The sequence below is a fragment of the Mustela putorius genome, unplaced genomic scaffold (assembly GCF_011764305.1).
Source record: "Mustela putorius furo isolate JIRA1106 unplaced genomic scaffold, ASM1176430v1.1 tig00004007_pilon_pilon_pilon, whole genome shotgun sequence".
Lineage (NCBI taxonomy): Eukaryota > Metazoa > Chordata > Mammalia > Carnivora > Mustelidae > Mustela > Mustela putorius.
The window spans coordinates 13,574,585-13,592,057 of NW_025422145.1; the positions used below are offsets into that span (position 1 = coordinate 13,574,585).

Below are 17,473 nucleotides of genomic sequence, written 5' to 3' on the forward strand. Positions count from 1 at the left end.
ACAGGTCTTTCATGTCAACCCAGAAGCTGAGTCAAAATAGGCTGTTCAGAAAAAAACGCCAAAGGAAGTGAAGCCCTGATTATCGCAAGGGCTCAAAGAGGTAGGGCTTCGGGCTGGGCAAGCAGCAGCAGCCAGCATGGGCTCAGGTGCCCTGGGCCACTGCTTCCTGCACTTACTGCCAGGCAAAGTGGGGTCCTGAAGCTAGCACGGATTCCTCCTGAAGGCTGGGAGGAGCCCCTGGCACTGTGCCCACACCCAGCACTACGGCCCCAGGCCCCAACTTTGCTGCCCAACTCACGGGTGCAGAGTGAGTCCTTGGGACTTTGTCACACAGCAGCCTTCTGAGACCTCCACGCTGCCCACCCAAAGCCCCCCCACACCCAGCTCCTCCCAGCCCAGGCTACTAACTCAGCTCCACAATCAGTTCTCTCCTTGTTTAAAATCCTAGGAATTACCCCATCCCTCAGTCCCCTGACACGTGAACTTCTGAAGCTGTCTGTGCTCGCTGTCCCCAAGCCCCTTCCTTTCCCACTTCTCAACTAGAGCCCAGGGCTTCCCCTCTCACCCTCCACTCACCTCCAGGCAGCACCTCTGCCTATGGGTGTGCAGGCCCCGGACACATCTGCGCCACAGAGAGGGGCCCCCACAGAGCTGGGATGAGCCAGAATCCAGCCACTCCCACTCCCAACCGTGAGGCACAAACACCCCCACCCAGAGAGCCACCAAAGTGACGGCGCCCTGCTTTGAAGCAACACTCGGAGACCAGACAAGTCCCTGCCGGGCGCGTGTTTATCCAGCTGCCTCCTGAACGGAAGCCTCCACCTAGGGCAGGGCGCCCACTCGCTCCCTGGAGACCAGCTCCTCCACGGCTCGGCCCTGACGGAGGCCGCCTAAGGCTGGGTGTCCGTTCCAGCGGTGGTCCTTGGTCACTGCCTGGCCTCCTCCGCCTGCCACACCAACTCGCCCGAGATGTAGGTGGCCCGCACGTGGAGAGAGTCATCGAGCACCACGAAGTCTGGGTCAGAGGCGGGTGGTGAGGAGGCAGTGGGGGGAGTGGACACGCAGGCACCCCCATCCCCACCCAGCTCCCAGGAGCTTCAATAGCCCCTGAGAGAAGCTCTGTTCCCATCTCCACCGCCACCCAGGAGCCGGTGGGGAAACCAAAGCTGGCAACATGATTTGGGTAGGGCACCCCAACCCCTCGCAGGCTGCCCAAGTCTGGGAGCCAGCGTTCCTGGCGGAGGCGTACATGGGACAAAGACCCAGGAAGCCCCTCACCAGGCCTCATCTCATTCGCCAGGAAGCCTGGCCTGATGGGAAAAGGGGCCCAGGCTGGAGGTGGTGGTGGGCAAGGCCACCTGGACACAGGGAAGCCTCCACCTGCCCTGGCACCATCCCGAGTACCACAGGAGCTCCCAAGTCCGCAGAGGCCCGGGTGCCCACACCAGGCCCTGACCTGCATCAGCCCCGAAGTCCAGGGTCCCCTTGCGCTTCTCCAGCCCCAGCAGCTGAGCGGGGTGCAGGGACGCAGCCTCCAGGGCCAACTCCACACTGCAGCCTGCTCAGGGGACACAACTGGGTGACCACCCCTGCCCCAGCTCTCCCGGCAGCCCCTCCCCCAGCCCACAGCCCCAAAGCTCCAAGGCCTAGGAAAACTGGGTTCTGCCAGGGTTCTGCAGCAGGGTAACGAGGCTCCACCGCACCCCAGTCTAAGGGTGCTGCTGGGGATCCTTCTCCTGCTCGCTTGCTCACCTACCTGGCCCGTCCGGCCTCCCATGCCCCTGAACAGATGCTCTGGACCCAAAGGCCCGCAGGCCCCCCTCCTTTGGGGTCCCAGATGGGCACCCCCACAAAGAAGGAACAGCCTGCGCATCGACGAAGTCACGTGGTCTTGCCTTTCTATCCCTGCTACCCCTCAAGAGGCCATGTGACTAAACTCCACTCTCCCTGCCCCCCCCATTATCCCCCCAGGTGCCGGCCTGTCTCCCTGCTTGAAACAGCATGTCAAGCCCCGACACCCCCGATGCCCAGGGCACTACCAAGAATCCCTCAGGGTCTGGCCAACCACAGCCTCTACCAGACACCCCTGCCCACCTTCCCCGCAACAGCCCCACCCCCTTAAGAAGCCCAGAGCACAGCTCTGACCCCTCTCACACCTCATCTCCCTATCTGTGGACCCATGAAGGCCCGCGAACCCATAGGGTCCAAGACCAAGGCCCAAGCTGTGGGTAAACTGAGCTCCATTCTCCCATTGGGTGCCAGGGCTTCAGTGCCGTCACCCTGGGTCCCAGCCATCTGCCTGCCACCGTCTTATCCCACCCAGGAGCTCCCTGCAGGGGGACCTCGACCATGTTCCCAGTGCTCGTCCCCTAGGAAACTCTGCCAAACGAGGGCTGTGGGTGCGAGGCTCCAGTGGTCTCCGTGCTTCCCTCCCACCTCCCCCAAATGTAGCTTCCACTCTCCATGCATGCACACGTCCACCCACACACACACACACGAACACATACTCCCTACCCCACACCAGCCTCACTGACCTGTGGCCTGTAGGAAATGCCGGACACACACGTCCATCGGAGCTATGCTGCCACTCAGTGTCTTGGTGCCTTGAGAAGAGAGAGTGCAGGCTCTGTGGGACCAGAGACCACCAGGCATGCAGTGGGGGGTGGGCAGCGGGCTGACAGGGCATGCCCACATCCCACTAGAGGCGGAAGGCCTGTTCTCGTGGGGGCGGCCGGCAGGGACAAGCAAGTCGCTCACCTGCCACGTAGGCTGTCAGTCCATCTACTTCCACCTCCTGCTGCCCCAGTGTGTGCCGGCCGTCACCCAAGCCCAGGGCAGGAACGGCATCGGTGACCAGCACCAGCCCTGTGGGAGGAAGGGGCTTCAGACCTGCCCCACAGCACACTCACCGCTGTCCCCAGTCCGCCCTGCCACGCACCCTGGGGATGGGCCCGGTGGGCGATGCGCAGGGCCGCGGGGTTGGTGTGCGTGCCATCCGCGATCATCCCATAGAAGATGTGGCGGCCCGGTGGCAGCCGGTCACTGGTCAGGAGCCCCACGATTCCTGGGTCTCGGTGGTGGAACTGGGCAGGGATCAGAAGCGTGAGCTGAGCAAGGGCAGAAGCTCCTGTACCCGCCCCCCCTCCACCTGGGGGACTTGGTGGGGGACAACTCACAGGCAGCATGGCGTTGAAGAGGTGGGTGATGAAAGTGGCCCCACACTGCACAGCTTCCTCCGCGGCCTGCAGGTCGGCCACCGAGTGTCCTGCATGGGGGACCAGGACTCAAACAACACACCCAGCCCAGGATCCCCCACGTGCACACATGCCTGGAGGCGTCCCGCCTCACCTAGGGACACACAGATGCCCCGGGCCACCAGGGCCCGTATCACCTCTTGGCTACGGCCCAGCTCGGGGGCCAGCGTCACGATGCGGACATTGTCCAGGGCCCCATAGGTGGTCAGCACGTCGTGGAAGGCATTGGCCTCGAAGGAGCGCAGGTGGGCTTCGGGGTGTGCACCTCGCTTTTCCCGGCTGATGAACGGGCCCTCCAGGTGCACCCCTGGGAGGGGGGGTAACGGATGGCTCCAGCATGCCTCCTGCCGCACAGCCCCCACCCCAGCCCGTCACCTGCCCGACCTCCCTCCCCAGTTGGGCCTCTGGAGGGGGAGGGGCTGCCAACAGGTCCCCGAGGAGCCTCCCCGGGTGGGGGCAGGGAGAGGGGTCAGCCACTCACCGAGGACCCCTGCCCCATGGGGACCACCACTCTTCACGGGGATCTGAGGAAGGACCTGGGGGGAACCAGCTGTTAAAGCCCTGCCCCCTATGGCCCAGCACCCAGAGGTCACACCCCAGCCACGGTCAGAGATCAGCCCCCAGTGGCCTTCCCTCAGGTATGAGAAGGTAGTCAAAGGTCCCCAACCGAGGTCAGGGAAAGCACAGCACTCGGAACCGTCCGGACGGGGAGGAGTCATGGAGGATACATGAGCAGCTGCCTTCGACGACCGGGAGAGGAAGAAGGATCTCCTGCGCAGAAGGCAGGCACGTGGACAGAGGGCCACCCCACGATCCTGGCCCCTCCAGGCGGCCCCCAACCAGGCAGCAGCTGGGACACAGTGGGTGGCATGCTCAAAGGGTCCGGACCCAGACAGGGTGACAAGCCTGGCCTCCTGAGCCGCAGAACCAGAAGCATGGCTGGAACAGGAAGAGGCTGTGCGCTATACGCAGAGCGAGTGCAGAAGCAGGGGCTGACCAGCTGGGGAGCTCGGTGCGGATGGGGCTGGAGGCTCGACAAGCCGTGTCCCAGCTGAATGCCGTCAGGAAGGTCCCTCGTGTGTAACAGGTGCTCACATGACCCATCTCAGGACCAGACAGGCCGCCGGGCCTCACAGCCCACACCTCTCTCACGAAGGAACGTGGAGAAGGAAGTGAACAGAGAGCCCTGCAGGACAGCAGAGTCCCCAGGCTGAGCTGCCAGATAAACACGCCCACCTCTGGAGCTCCCCTCCAGGATAAAGGGATTGACTTGGAGGAAGCTGAAACCTTGCATGACCTGCAAGACGGGAGATGAGCAGAGCCGTCCAGGGAGGCCGAGGAATGGATGCCGGGCCCGGGCAGGTACACACGGGGGACACGCCCTGCACACAGAAGCCGCGCTGCGGCCCCACTTAGGCCCCAGGGACTAAGGCCCCTGCCTTAGTCCTGGCCACGCCTGGCACCTTTAGAAGCGGGAGGACCACAACAGACACGCCATCAAAGAGCAGCTGTGTCCCGAACGTGCTCGGCAAGCAGCTGGAGCAAACTGGAAGGTGTCCAGACGGGAGGTGGATCGAGGTGCACACGCCCTACAGTTAAGTGCAAGTTCATGCTCTTAACATGGTCAGCATGGAGCCAGGGAGGCCTGTTTCCGCTGACCCGGGACCTCGACAAAGGGGGCCTCCGCAGAGCCTCTGCAGGCCTGGGACTCCCAGCAGCCTGCTGGAGCCTGACCTCAAACAGCCGGTAACCGAACCCAAGAGAAGGACAGGAGGTTAACAAGGGAACAAACAGCCCGAAAGCAAAGTCAGAGGAAGAATGAGAGAACCCATCCAGGAGGCCCAGCAGGGGAAAGATAGCACCCAGGAGGAGACGACAGAGAAACAGGGCAGAAAGTCACACGGAAGTTATTCAAAACAAGCAAACAAAACCGAAAACCAGTTTGAGAAAGCCGGGCCGTGCTGAAGGCCAGCACCACGGATGACCTCCCTCCAGGCCCCGCCCGTGTCCCCCTCAGGCTTCAGAACCCAGGGCCAAAGGGAAGGTTCCACAAGCCTCCAGACGAAGAAATCGGTCACGCACCAAGTATCAGAGGTCGGGCGGCTTCTGACTTCTCAAGAGCCACCTTGGCAGTTAGAAAACAATATAGCAATGCTTTTAAAATTCTAGGGCGAAGTCACTTCTAACACAGAATCATTCCCCAATCAAGACAGTAAAAACAGGGAGACCTGGGGGACTCCGTTGGTTGAGTGTCTGATTCTTGATTTCGGCTCAAGTCCTGGTGTTGAGGGCGTGAGATTGAGCCCCGTGTCAGGCTCCATGCTCACCAGAGTCTGCCTGGAATTGTTTCCTTCTCCCTCCATCGTGGGCACTCTCTCTAAAATAAATCAAACTCAGGACACCCCGGGTAGCTCAGTGGGTTAAAGCCTCTGCCTTCAGCTCAGGTCATGATCCTAGGATCCTGGGATCGAGCCCCACATCGGGCTCTCTGCTCGGCAGGGAGCCTGCTTCCTCCCCTCTCTCTCTGCCTGCCTCTCTGCCTACTTGAGATCTCTGTCAAATAAATAAATCTTTAAAAATAAAATAAAATAAATCAAACTTAAAAAAGAAAGAGTAAAAACATTCTCAGGCCTTCAAGATCTCGAAAACTCGACCGCCCATGACTCCTTCCTCCAGAGGAAGCGGGGAGATGTGCTCCAGAGTGAAGGCGAAAACCAGCAAAGAGGAAGACCCAGGATGGGGGATGAAGGCTCAGTGGAAAGACACTAGGGAAGCCCCTCAGGTGAGAGTAAGGGAGCTGCCGGCACAGCTCGGCCCATGAGGCCAGCAGCCAGTGCTGGGAAACAGGTCCCGGAGGCTGCTGCAGGAAGACAACGCTGATACACCTGGCATGTCCAGATGTCCCGAAAGAAGAGGGAGCTCCTGGCAGGAAGCCCGGAGTTGAGTCACGAGTTAAGGGAACAAAGAGCAGGACTTCCAAGGAAAGGAGAGCAGCCAGGTAAGAAAATGGGACGCACAGAGTAGGCCCCACCTAGTCCTGCAGACGGACCTCCCCAAGGCAGCGGGCGGCTCTGTGGGGAGGATGGGGGCTTCTTCTGCTCCTCGGCTGGGCAGCAGACACACGGCCCTAAACAGAGAAGTGAAGCAGGAGTCCCAGCACGGCCTTTTGAGACAGAAGAGCAAATTCCAAGCATCCCGAGCTGAAAGGGACGGTCTCTAGATGGGAGCCCGTGGGGGCAAAGGGCTGCTAGCTCTCCTAACCAACCACGGATAGGTCTAAGTCCACTGATGATTAGAAAAAAAGTAATGGTTGAGTTTTTCCAGAACAGATTTCTTTCCCCCTGGAACAGGTGGGCATGCACGTCAGAGGCTGGGTTGTTCTGGGACACGTCCTCTAGAACCCCCGCCTTCAACCTGCCCATCTCTATATGGGACAGCACGAAGCCTGTCATCCACATTCCACCGGGAGACGGTGTTGTGATGAGTGTCAGGTTCTGTCCTATTCTCCTAAGTCCTCCGAGGGAGCTCAGCACCAGACATAAGACTCTTGTGAGAGGAGGGGGGAGGGGAGTACTTCAACCCAAGGGGTGGATGGGATTGTGGGTGAAGACTGTCTTTGCAGGGGGGACACTGTGTGGGACATTCTAGGGGGTTTTTCAGAGAGCCTCCCCCGGGAATGACACACAGAAAGAGGGGACCTGCACAGTGCTGTGCCCGTCGCTGGCTGCTCTCCCCACCTGGGCTCATGGGCGCCACCTCCACCCCCCTAACCCCCGAGTCTCAGATTCAGAACTCGAAGTCCTAACAAGACACTCAGGGTTTACTTCACCCTTCAAAACAAAACAGAGTCTCACAAGGAAAAGCTAGGGTACGCTAAGTGGGGAGAACAGCATAAACGACAGGGTAGAGGTAGAGAAAATAAGGCATGTTCCAGGCAGGAAAGCAGAGGAAAAGGTCAAAGGATAGAGGGCGTGGGGGGCCAAAGGCAAAGGTCTGCCTGCCAACAAGAAGGTACTAGATCTTGGTGAAGCAGATGATGGACTTGAAGCCGAGAAGGACACCCACAGATCTTCCTCCTGGAAGAGTATCAAAGCATAAAGCTAGAGGAGACCCCAGAAAAGGACCACATGGTCTCAGGGGACCAGAACACAATGACAAAAGATCTGGATAACTTCTGACAGAGGAACAATCCAGTTCTGCCCAGTGTGAGCTAGTAGGGGGTGGGAGATTATCCCAGGGAACAGTCCTGTAGTTTCTAAGACAAAACTGGAATCAAATTTTTACATTCATGCCCCTCAAAACTCTAGTTTCTGCTAAGACTTTCAACTTGCAAATGTTTATGGTAGGTGACACGTTCTAGCAAGACAACATAAGCTAGAAGTCCCCATGTCCAGAAGCCCCTTGTCCTGTAGAAGACCACCTCATCATCTGTGTGGCATGGGTCAGATTGCTGTGGAAAGCGTGGCTAGTGGGTGACCAGACAGTAGAGCCAAAGAAGAAGCAACACACAGAACACGGCAAAGGCCTTCCAGGCAGAGGGCTTGGAGACAAGAGATAGAACAGCCTAGAATGTCTGGAATGCGCCTAGGGAAAAGACAGAGGCCCGGGCAGGTAGGGAGGGAATGCTCAGAAGGCTGGGGTTCACCCTGAGCACAAAAGGGGAGAGGACAGGGGAGTGAGCTGAGTCCTGCACCTCCTGAAGGCCCCCGTGGCAGGACCTGGAGCAAGGACAGCGTTGGGAGAGTAGGGAACTATCACCGAGCCTCACTGGTGAGGCCCAATAAGAGGAGGACAAAGAACACAGAGATAATAAGATGGGCACCTTCCTCAGCTCTTAGCCGAGGAAAGCACAGACTGATGACCAGGAGAGAAAAACGTGGAACCATGTGCTGGTTTCCAGCAGCACACGGAGCTTAGTCTGTAAGCTCTGACTCTGGGATGGGAGGCCTAGGGAAACTTCCAGAAAGATGTCCACAGCTGCTAGTGTACCAACGGCTTAATACAGACCACACACAGTGCTGTGTGCCCTATCCCCAACACACGGACACGGCCATCATTCTCAACTTAGACTCGAAGAAAGAGACTCAGAAAAAAGTAAAGGCTGTCTTGTGTCCCCGGCTGACAGATGAATTTAAGAGGCCCAAAGCCCACACCCAACCTCCCCCAACACCCAGCTAGGACTCTGGGCCCACACACCCAGGAGGGACCCCACGACGGGCAATGTGACCCATCATCACAGTAAGGAGCCTGTTCTGGAGAAAACCACCACACCAGAACGCACAGGAGGGATCACGGCGGAACTGCCCCCTCCCTAAACTCAGCTCTGGTAACAGAACAGCCACACTTTTCAAAACTCGTTAAGCTTCAAGCAGTCCAGAGGCACAAGGAACACATCCTGCTCTCCAAGAGTTCGGGAAGAAGGAACATTCGTGCCCGCAGAGAAAACATCCGACAATAAAATAAGATAAAGAATAAAACCAGAGAACCGGTGCAACAATAAACACGGTTTCATGGGAACGGGCAGAGAGAAAGGAGTGAGGGGTGTCAGGGTAGATGAGAGCAGCAGAGAGGATGGACTAGGGTGGCTGGGCAGACACTGAAGCTTCTTTCTGGAAAGCACACTCAACTGGAGTCACAAAGCACAGACATGTTGCGGGGGGAGGGGATAAGCCTGACCAGCAGCTACAGGTGCAGCAATCAGAAGTCCCAGCAATGGGTTTCTGGAGCCCAGAGGCAGCCAGAGGGCAGCGAGGAAAGGACATGTGGCTGGGGAGGACACCCGGGCAGCACAAGTGAAGGCCTAGGGGACAGCTGCAGAGACAGGGACACTCTGCCAGTGGGGGAACGACCGAATGAGAAAGCCTAGGGGCAGGACCCTGGCCCCACATGGAAGGAGGCCAGCAGATAAGGCCAAATGCTAGGCTAAGAGAGGTCTGTGGGAGCACGGATTTGAAAAACATGGCGGGGCTGCTTCCGGAGGCCCCGTTCCTCTACACTGGGAGCCGGACCTCACCTTGTGATAAACCTCGGGTGGTGAGGTGACCAAGGTGGGGCAGAAGGAGGTGACTCCATGCGACAAGATCCTCCGGGCCACCAGGGCAACCCCGGAGCCCACGTCCTCCGAGGCCTGAGAGAAGTCAACGCCAAATCCACCTATGGCCACACAGAGGAAAGTCGCACAGCGCCCAGACCACTTCCTCTGGGTCACCACCCACCCCGGAGCCCCAGGCCGCACCGTTGATCTGCACGTCGATGAAGCCGGGCGCCAGGATGCAGCCCCCACAGTCCCGCTGCTCATCGGCCACTCGCCGCTCTTCAAAGAACAGTTTCTCGGGGTCCAGTATGCGGCCTTCGCGCACCCACAAATCCTCCCTATGACCAGAGCCAGGAGAGGCAAGGATTAAGATGGCCTACCCGAGAGGCACCCTGCGGCCCACACGAACACCGACTGGCCCTGAGCCCCGCACCCTAGCAGCGCGGCCCCGCGCCCAAGCAGCTCCTGGTCCTGCGCCCCACGGCCCTGGACCTCACTCAAGCAGCTCCCGGTCCCGCACCCCACTTCTGAGCAGCTCCCGGTCCCGCGCCTCACCGGCCCTGGGCCTCACCCAGGCAGCGCCCGGCCCCGCACCGGAGCAGCTCCCGGTCCCGCAACCCAACGGCCCTGGGCCTCACCTCAGCAGCGGCCAGCCCCTCGCCCGAGCAGCTCCCGGTCCCGCACCCCATTTCCGAGCAGTTCCCGGTCCCGCACCCCACCGGCCCTGGGCCTCACCCAGGCAGCGCCCGGCCCCGCACCCGAGCAGCTCCCGGGCCCTGGGCCCCACCTGAGCAGCGCCCGGCCTCGCAGGATGCGGCAGTTGGTGAACTGGAGCACCGGGGCCCGCGCCTCGTCCTGCCCGCCGCGCATCGTGAGCCACCCGAGCCCAACAGAGCGGGCGGCGCCCGGAGCCCCAGAGCGGAACCCACTCCCCGCGCACCCGGCCGACTGCAGGCAGCGGAGCCCAGCCTCCACCCACGTGACCCTCAGCTGACTGAGGCGGATCACGTGATCAGCGTACCCACGTGACCGCCGCCCCGGCCCCTCCTCGTCTCCAGCCCCGCCTCCATCCCCCTCCCCCCACCAGCCCGGGGCCCACACAATCGGTCCACAAAGGCGTCCAGTCACAACCGAGAACTTTATTGGACATGGCTCGGCTCCGGACCTGGCAGGCCCAGCGCTCTGGCCCCGCAGCCCCGGCAGCCGGGACTGGGGAAGGGTGGTTCCATCCAACGAGTCTCAGAGTAAACGGTAACCCCACAACGCAACACTACCTAAGATTACTATATAGTTGGGAGACGGAGGGCTGCTCCACAGACGTATGAACAGGTCAAATCTTTATAAATAATAAACATCCAGTGAAGAGAAAATGACAACTCTAATTCATCCTTATACACAGAGCACTCTAGGGTAGATGAGTGGGGGCAGCAGAGGCCTGCGTCCTCACTGGTCGGGGGCCTGGATGGGTAATGAGTGGGCCCAGATGTCCACGGCACGGGGCAGGCGGGGGCAAGGCCAGGGGGAACAGACGATGGGCACTAGGACACTGCGCATTTACAAGACCAACTATTGGGGGGGCAGCTGCCCCGTGCATGTGTGTCAGGCTGTTCATCTTGGAATGCGGGGATGGTCTTTACATCATATTCTGTGGCTGGTGCGCTCGGAGAGGGGCTACTTTGTGGAGAGGATCAGGGCCACGATGAGACCGTAGAGGCCGAGCACCTCGGCGAAGATGAGGATCAGGATCATGCCCACAAACAGCCGGGGCTGCTGGGCCGTGCCACGCACACCAGCGTCCCCCACGATGCCGATGGCAAAGCCGGCTGCCAGCCCGCTCAGCCCCACGCTCAGGCCAGCACCCAGCTGGAGGAAACTCCTGGGGGAGAGGACGTGGGAGAAATGTTAGCAGCCTGCTGGGGAAACCACCCGCCCCACGCCCCCTCCCCGGCCCTCCTGACCCCATGCGATAGCCTGACCCCAGGCAGGACAGCACAGGCAGGGAGGGAGCCAGCACTCACTTGTAGAGGCTGATGCCATCATTCAGGGAATTAGCGATGAGGACTGCCACCACCAGCCCGTAGATGGCGATGATACCAGCCATGACCACTGGGATGATGGACTTCATGATCAGTTCTGGCCGCATGACGGACATGGCTGCAATGCCGGTGCCACTCTTGGCTGTACCATAGGCAGCACCCAGGGCTGTGCAGAGAGGGGGGAAGCCAGGTCAGCTCAGAGTACTAGGGGTCAGGTCCCTGGAAATAGCTCCAGCATGGCTGAGGGACACCCTAAGTTATCACAACAGGGACATGAAATTGGTACCTAGCCAGAGGTGGGAGGTGGTCCTCAGGGGCAAGAGCCCTCACTGGGCACACAAGGAATCCAGATAGCTCTTTCCTTCACCAGAGGCCCCTGTGGCTATCGCCTATCTGTACAGCTGCTCTGCTGTGAAATGTACGCCCCACCTCCCAGGGAGCCTCCATGCAACTGCCCACAGCCTCCAAGGTGGAGCTGCGACAGGTCCAGCAGCCCCACTTAAGACTTGCTGAAGATTCCGGACACCTTTTTACTGCCTGGAGTCCTGGACATTCAGGTCCGAAATGGCCTGGCAAAGCACGAGGTGGTTACATCTCAGCAGCCCAGTATCAGGCCAGACTCAGCTTGTCTGCCTTGGGGCTCCAGCCAGGGACAACACGCTGGAAGACCCTCACCACACACAAGGGCCCGACCACAGGGTCAGGGAAAGCTGGCCTGGCAAGTCCTGCCTCAGGCCACAGCATCCCGCACTCCCCACCGCTCCCAGCTCTCCAGGAGGGCTAGCACCTGTTGTCAACAGGCCAAGTGCTTTCTCAGCCACACAGCAGGCCCAGACCCTGTAGTTTGGGAAGAATCTCTTTAAAGAACCAGAGTAAAAAGGGCGAGCCAAGGAGAGGACAGGGCACAGGGAGCCACCACCCAGGCAGACCATGAGCCCTTAGCAGACTTCTCAGAAGCAGCCCTGCATGCACAGAGGCCTTGAGCGCCTCCAGTAATGGGAGTGGGGGGAAACTTGGGTGGCCTGTCTCCTCTGATGCTGTTCCTCCTCCCTCTTGCTCGGTAGGGGGTGCTACTGTCTTCAGAGTTCCCTTCTCCTGGCCTCAAAGTCTAGAGCAACTTTTGCACAGAACAGATCTACAGGAGGGCCCGCAAGGTCTCCCAGGGTCCCACCGCACTGCCTGAGCAGAGCTTAACATGGCTCAGAGATGGAAAAGACCAGGACAATCCCAACCATTTTTCTGCACGTTTTATTCATCTGTTTGGGCCACAAAAAAGGTCTACTCTCTATGCTCATCACTAAGCAATGAGGAGGTCCAAGGAGCTCTGGCTTCCCAGGGCTCCAAGCCTGGTGAGGACACACATGGCACCTCCACACATGATCTAGAAGAGTGGGGAGGCTGGCGGGGGGGAGGTTCTGGGGAAGGGCTCCATAGAGAAAATGAAATTGGGTAGAGGTATGAGTGAGCAAGAAGGACTGCAGACGACATGAACGGAGACATCCACCAACATGGCATAGGCTGGGAGCTACCAGAAGGAAGAAAGAGGCAGGGGTGGGAGCAGAGGGACCTATCCTGCCTCTGCCACTCGGTCCCAAAGGCACCCAACACCACCACACCTGGGCATTCAGCACAATCAACCCACAGCTCAGGGCTGGTTTTCATGAAGCTTTTCCAGAACTCTCCTGGTCACAGTGCATTTTGGGGACTCCTACTGCAGGCCCAGCACCCCATCAGGCTGCATCACATGCGTGCACATGGCCAGCACCATGGCCCGTTCCTCAAGTGGAGAGCACAGGAGATGTGTGGCACTGAGTGAGAAACCGATTACTGGGAAGTCAGCATCCCAGGAGCAGGACACTGCCAGACGTGGAAAGTGAGCAGGGCTCTTCTCCAGGAGGTGGCAGAAGAGCGTGTGGCTGGAGGTGGGGAGGCAACAAGATGAACAAAGGGAAGAAAACAGGGCTGACCACGAGGGAAAAAGCAGCCTGGCCTGGGCAGCAGCAGGTGTCCACAAAGGCCAGGCCCTGAGTGCTAGCTCTGGAGACAAGCCCTACAAGGTCCCAGACCAAGCAGAGGACAGAAAAGCGTGCGATCAGGAGGCAGTTCCAGGAACAAAGCACCAGAGGCAGGGTGCCTGCCAGGAGGGAGGAAGTCAGAGAGATTACGGAAAAGGAGCAACCAACGGCCTGTGGAAGACCCGATGAAGAAAGAATCAGCAGGACTTTTGTCACAAGAAAAAAAGGGGAAGCAGGAAGGGAGACTGGGCACAGGGGAGCAGGCAGCACCCATCCTCAGGGGCCCAGGGCAACTAAAAAAACCCTAGACCACTGATACCTGGTTCTCAGTAACTTCCAGAGACCTGCTTTGGGTCAGGCTCCATCTGGAAGTATCAGGTTCTAGGAGAGGAAGAGATGTACCTGGTGACTGGAGGCAGGCCAGGAGCTGGGTACAGATAAAGGGCTGGAGACAAACCCAGAGCTTCAGGAACAGGCAATGACAGCCCGAACTCAAGGAATTCTGGGGCAGGAATATCCTGTCCTTCAGTGATGCTCCTCCGTGCCGGGCACATAGAAGGAGCTCAATTAAGATTTGTTGAATGAATGAATGAATGAATGAATGACAGCCACAAGTAACCCACAGTTGGCCAGGCAAAGCAGAATCTCTGAAGGCATTCTGGAGGCAAAGAGCAGAAAAGGCTGGGGGAGGGGGTCACAGCAGCCCACTCAGAAGTGCTGGAAAGTAGGCAGCCCCTGCAGATGTGGAAGAGCAGGCGTTGCCTGGGAGAAAAGGGGAAGTCCAGACCACTTCTCCCACCACAAATGACCCCTTACTTGCACGTGATGGGAAGGGCAGGGCAGGGCAGACTCAGCAACTCATGACTGGCAGACAGGCCCAGGCAGAGGGAGGCCAAGGAGGGAGCAGAGTCCCCAGGCCCCTACCCCCCAAGTGTTTACAGTCAGCAGAGACTGTTTGGAGTTCAAACCCTCCCCGTTCTTGCACAGGCAGCCTCCCCAGTCCACCAGGTAGGGTGGGGCAAGGCGGAGTCATCAAAACCAAAAACCAGACCTACCCAAGAAGGCCCAGAGGAGACCAGGTCAGACCAGTCCACAGGGTTGCAGCAGCAGGACTAACCTTCCTGGGTCCCACATTCCTGAGCCTGGCCCACGTGCCTTTCTCCCAGATAGGCCAGTTTTCACTAAATTCAACAGTCCATGGCCGTCGAGACCCAAGTTCAAAAGAAGGGGTGCTACCAAGAACCTGGAAAGCCCTTCTCTTTACCTAGAGAAGCCCTCCCCAATTTGGGGCCTCCTGAAAGGGAAGTCACGCATCCTTTCATTCATTCATTGGGGCCTAATCTACAACACTCTTCCTTCTAAAGACAAAGGCCCAATCCCCTCAACGCTGAGGCTTCAGCCACCCTCTCTCAATCACCCAGAGGGACACTCTTGGCAAGCGGCCGCACACACAGTGTCGTTGCTGGCCTGCCTCCTAGACACCCATCCTTGGCCTGGAGCCTGTTCAGACCCCCACCCCATTCCACACAATCCCACCTATGGGTTCCGGCCAGCTCTCAGGACCAACCCCACAACCCAGTTTTCCCAAGCAGTCCACACGCCCCGCAGGACTACTGGGAAACAGTGACAGGCCCTAACTAGAAGCGTCTGCCTCTGGGTGCAGACCCACTTGACCACCGCCGGGGGTGGGAGGGTGCGGGTCGCCATAAGGGCCAGGGCTGTGTACCTCGGAGGGGAGAGCCAGGACCTCATCCATCCCCTGCCCCCACCTCCGCCGATCAAGGCCAGCCCCGCGTCGGGGGAGCTCTCCGAGGTGTGATGTCACACCTGCCCGCAGGATTGGGGGGGTGCAGAGCAGGCGCAGGACCGCGCGCCCCCACCTCAGCCTCCCTCCCGCCTCTCCTAGGGCTAAGATGGCAGCGGCGCCGCCGCCCCACCCCCGCACCTACACCGACAGGGGCAGGGCTGCCGGCTACCGATCCCCGGGAGACCCCTGGGACCCGCACCCCAGCCCATCCCGCAAGCCCTGCGCTCCGCAGCCCCCGGGGCCCCGACCCCCGCCCGCTGTCACGTGAGTCCCGAGACCCCCCAACAGATCGGAATTACGTCAGCGTGACGTCACACCCTGAACCCTGGGGAGATGCGAGCACAAGCCCCGAGCGCCCCGGCCCTCCCAGCCTCCCAGGTCCCTCCTGTCGCGGCGCTCACCGCTGAAGACCATGGCGGCCGAGGCGCCCATGACTGCGAAAAAGGAGGCGTACTCGGGGCCGTTCTTGGCCTCGGACATGTCTGCGGGTGGGGAGAGGTCGAGCTCAGCAGGCCGAGGCGGGGGCGAGGACGGGCCGGGCACGGCGAGCGAGCAGGAGCGTAGCAGTCAGGCGGCTGCGAAGGCGACCCGGCCCGTCAGCCGCTGCGCTCTAAATACCAGCACCGCAGAACAAAATGGCGGCCGCGGTCTCGTCACATGACCCGGGCCCCGCCCCTGCGGGCCATACCACTTCGCGCCTGCGGGGGGCGCCACGGCCTGAGGACGCCCTAGCGGTCCTCTAGCCGCTCCCGCACTGTACCGCCGCCCGAACGACCCAGACCAGGCGTTCCGCCCCATCTCGGCCTCCGCGGATGCGGGGCCGGGCGCTGGTAGCCTCTCACACCCCGTGGCGTTGGGCCCGTCCGACTCGCGAGCGGGGGCGGGGCGGTGGACCGCCGTATTAGCATACGGGGCGGGGCCTGGGTGCCCCGCCTCCTCTGCGGCTGCGCGGGGCCGGCTGGTGTTGGCTGCCGAGTGCGGCTTTCCTTTCCGTACGTTCGCCGAATGGAGTTGGCTGCGGGCTTCTCACGGCCTTCCCCCAGGGACCCGGGACCGAGGTGTCCCCGGGACGTCTTCATACATTCTGGAGCGCTCCGAGGGTTCGAGCAGACGGAGCCGAAATCCCAAGTCCAGGGCGAGGGCAGTTCTGCTCCAGCCCCCAGGAAAGCCCTCACCCACCTGTGAGGTCCAGGCCTCTACTTTCTGCCCTCCTGGGCCCCCGGGGTCGCACCACCCCGACTCTGTCCTCAGTCTCCTCCAGACACAGACCCCGCAGCTCTAGCTGTCTTCTGGCTTCTGAGAAAAGGAGCCCCTCCCTCCCCCGCATCTGTCCCCTCCCTTGCATCTGGGAGCCACACTTCAGCTGGGGGGCTGTCTCTGCCCCTCAAGGTGTAAGCGTGACTGGTTTGAAGCCCTGTCGGTGCTGCGACCTGTGGATGCTTCCCCAGATTTCTGCATGTTCTGGGATCCATTTCCTCCAGCCTTTGCTTGCGCAAAGCCGGCACCTGCAAGGCTGATTTCAAGAACAGCCTGTGGTTCCCTCCCAGCCCAGCATGCAGCTTGGCCTGGGGCTGAAACTGTCCTGCTGATCCCCTGAGGGGTACCCAAACTGGTTGCCTTATCTCTATCCACTAGCTCTGGGTCCCTTTGCCCTTTTGTCCCCTGCCTTTGAGGACTGGGTGGCTGTCATCTGGTCCTTGGCTCCCTTGAGCTCCTAGCCCTCTCCCTAAATGTCCTGAGTGGCAGCCTTCTCCACGTGGGCAGTAGGGAAACGACCCCTGGCCTAGCCCTCCTGCTGGTCTCAGCCCAACCTTGCACAGGAACCTCCTTCTGTCCTCCTCCCCTTGGCCAGGCCAGGTCTTGCATCTTCTGAACTGGCAGCCCACGGGTGTCTGGTCTGTCCTGTTTTAAAGGGAGGAGGCTGCCATACCACTAGAGGCCTCCTCACCTTCCTCTGCCACCCTCTTCCTTGTCCCAGACTCTGACTTCTGAGAAGAGAAACCTTCACTCAGCGTTTCCACCTCACCTGCCCTCCCTCCCAGCCCCCTGCCTTTGCCAAGGTCACCTGTGATTGCCATTTCTCTAAGCTGAGGGACGTTTACCAGGCTGAGTGGGCCTCTTTGCTGCATGGCCCGCTGCCCACTCCACCACACCCTCCCCTTTATCTCCAGCTTGCCTCCTACAGTCCTGACACCTCATTCCTTCTTCCTGGGGGCACAAGGAGGAGCAAGGACAGGCGCAGGCCAGGCAGCCTCAGCCTCCCTGCCCCACCTGATATTCCCAGGGTTCCCCCTGTCCCGCCCCACCCCCGGGGCAATCATGTTCTC

At 60.2% G+C, this 17,473-nt stretch overlaps 2 protein-coding genes across 6 annotated transcripts; both read right to left on the reverse strand.

The window, feature by feature from the left end:
• Nucleotides 1–771: 771 nt before the first annotated feature.
• On the reverse strand, nucleotides 772–10,281 carry AMDHD2 (amidohydrolase domain containing 2). Of its 5 annotated transcripts, none has more exons than XM_004750661.3 (11): nucleotides 10,076–10,280; nucleotides 9,490–9,626; nucleotides 9,268–9,407; nucleotides 3,736–3,790; nucleotides 3,349–3,561; nucleotides 3,177–3,265; nucleotides 2,939–3,083; nucleotides 2,758–2,865; nucleotides 2,535–2,603; nucleotides 1,457–1,558; nucleotides 772–1,015 (listed from the first exon to the last, which is right to left on the reverse strand). In XM_004750661.3, the coding sequence occupies exons 1-11, from the start codon at nucleotides 10,156–10,158 to the stop codon at nucleotides 927–929; spliced, it is 1,230 nt and encodes a 409-aa protein (XP_004750718.1). In that variant the 5' UTR covers nucleotides 10,159–10,280; the 3' UTR covers nucleotides 772–926. The 5 variants fall into 5 exon arrangements, 4 of the variants coding, with proteins under 4 accessions (XP_004750718.1, XP_012910677.1, XP_012910678.1 ...); XM_013055223.2 differs by having other exon boundaries at nucleotides 10,024–10,272; XM_013055224.2 differs by lacking the exon at nucleotides 10,076–10,280 and adding an exon at nucleotides 9,927–9,946.
• Nucleotides 10,282–10,407: 126 nt separating this feature from the next.
• On the reverse strand, nucleotides 10,408–15,789 carry ATP6V0C (ATPase H+ transporting V0 subunit c). The gene is made up of 3 exons (XM_004750666.3): nucleotides 15,548–15,789; nucleotides 11,307–11,490; nucleotides 10,408–11,164 (listed from the first exon to the last, which is right to left on the reverse strand). Exons 1-3 carry the CDS (start codon nucleotides 15,624–15,626, stop codon nucleotides 10,960–10,962), a joined length of 468 nt encoding a protein of 155 aa, XP_004750723.1. The 5' UTR covers nucleotides 15,627–15,789; the 3' UTR covers nucleotides 10,408–10,959.
• Nucleotides 15,790–17,473: the final 1,684 nt, after the last annotated feature.

Excerpts from the sequence above, each read along its gene's own strand:
- AMDHD2 (XM_004750661.3), bottom strand. The coding sequence starts at position 10,158 with ATGCGCGGCGGGCAGGACGAGGCGCGGGCCCCGGTGCTCCAGTTCACC. Across the intron at positions 3,562-3,735 it reads CCATGGGGCAGGGGTCCTCG|GGGTGCACCTGGAGGGCCCG; the intron begins GTGAGTGGCTGA and ends CCCCCCTCCCAG. Across the intron at positions 1,016-1,456 it reads GGACTTCGGGGCTGATGCAG|ACTTCGTGGTGCTCGATGAC; the intron begins GTCAGGGCCTGG and ends CCTCTGACCCAG.
- ATP6V0C (XM_004750666.3), bottom strand. The coding sequence starts at position 15,626 with ATGTCCGAGGCCAAGAACGGCCCCGAGTACGCCTCCTTTTTCGCAGTC. Across the intron at positions 11,491-15,547 it reads GGCCGCCATGGTCTTCAGCG|CCCTGGGTGCTGCCTATGGT; the intron begins GTGAGCGCCGCG and ends CTCTCTGCACAG. Across the intron at positions 11,165-11,306 it reads GATGGCATCAGCCTCTACAA|GAGTTTCCTCCAGCTGGGTG; the intron begins GTGAGTGCTGGC and ends CCTCTCCCCCAG.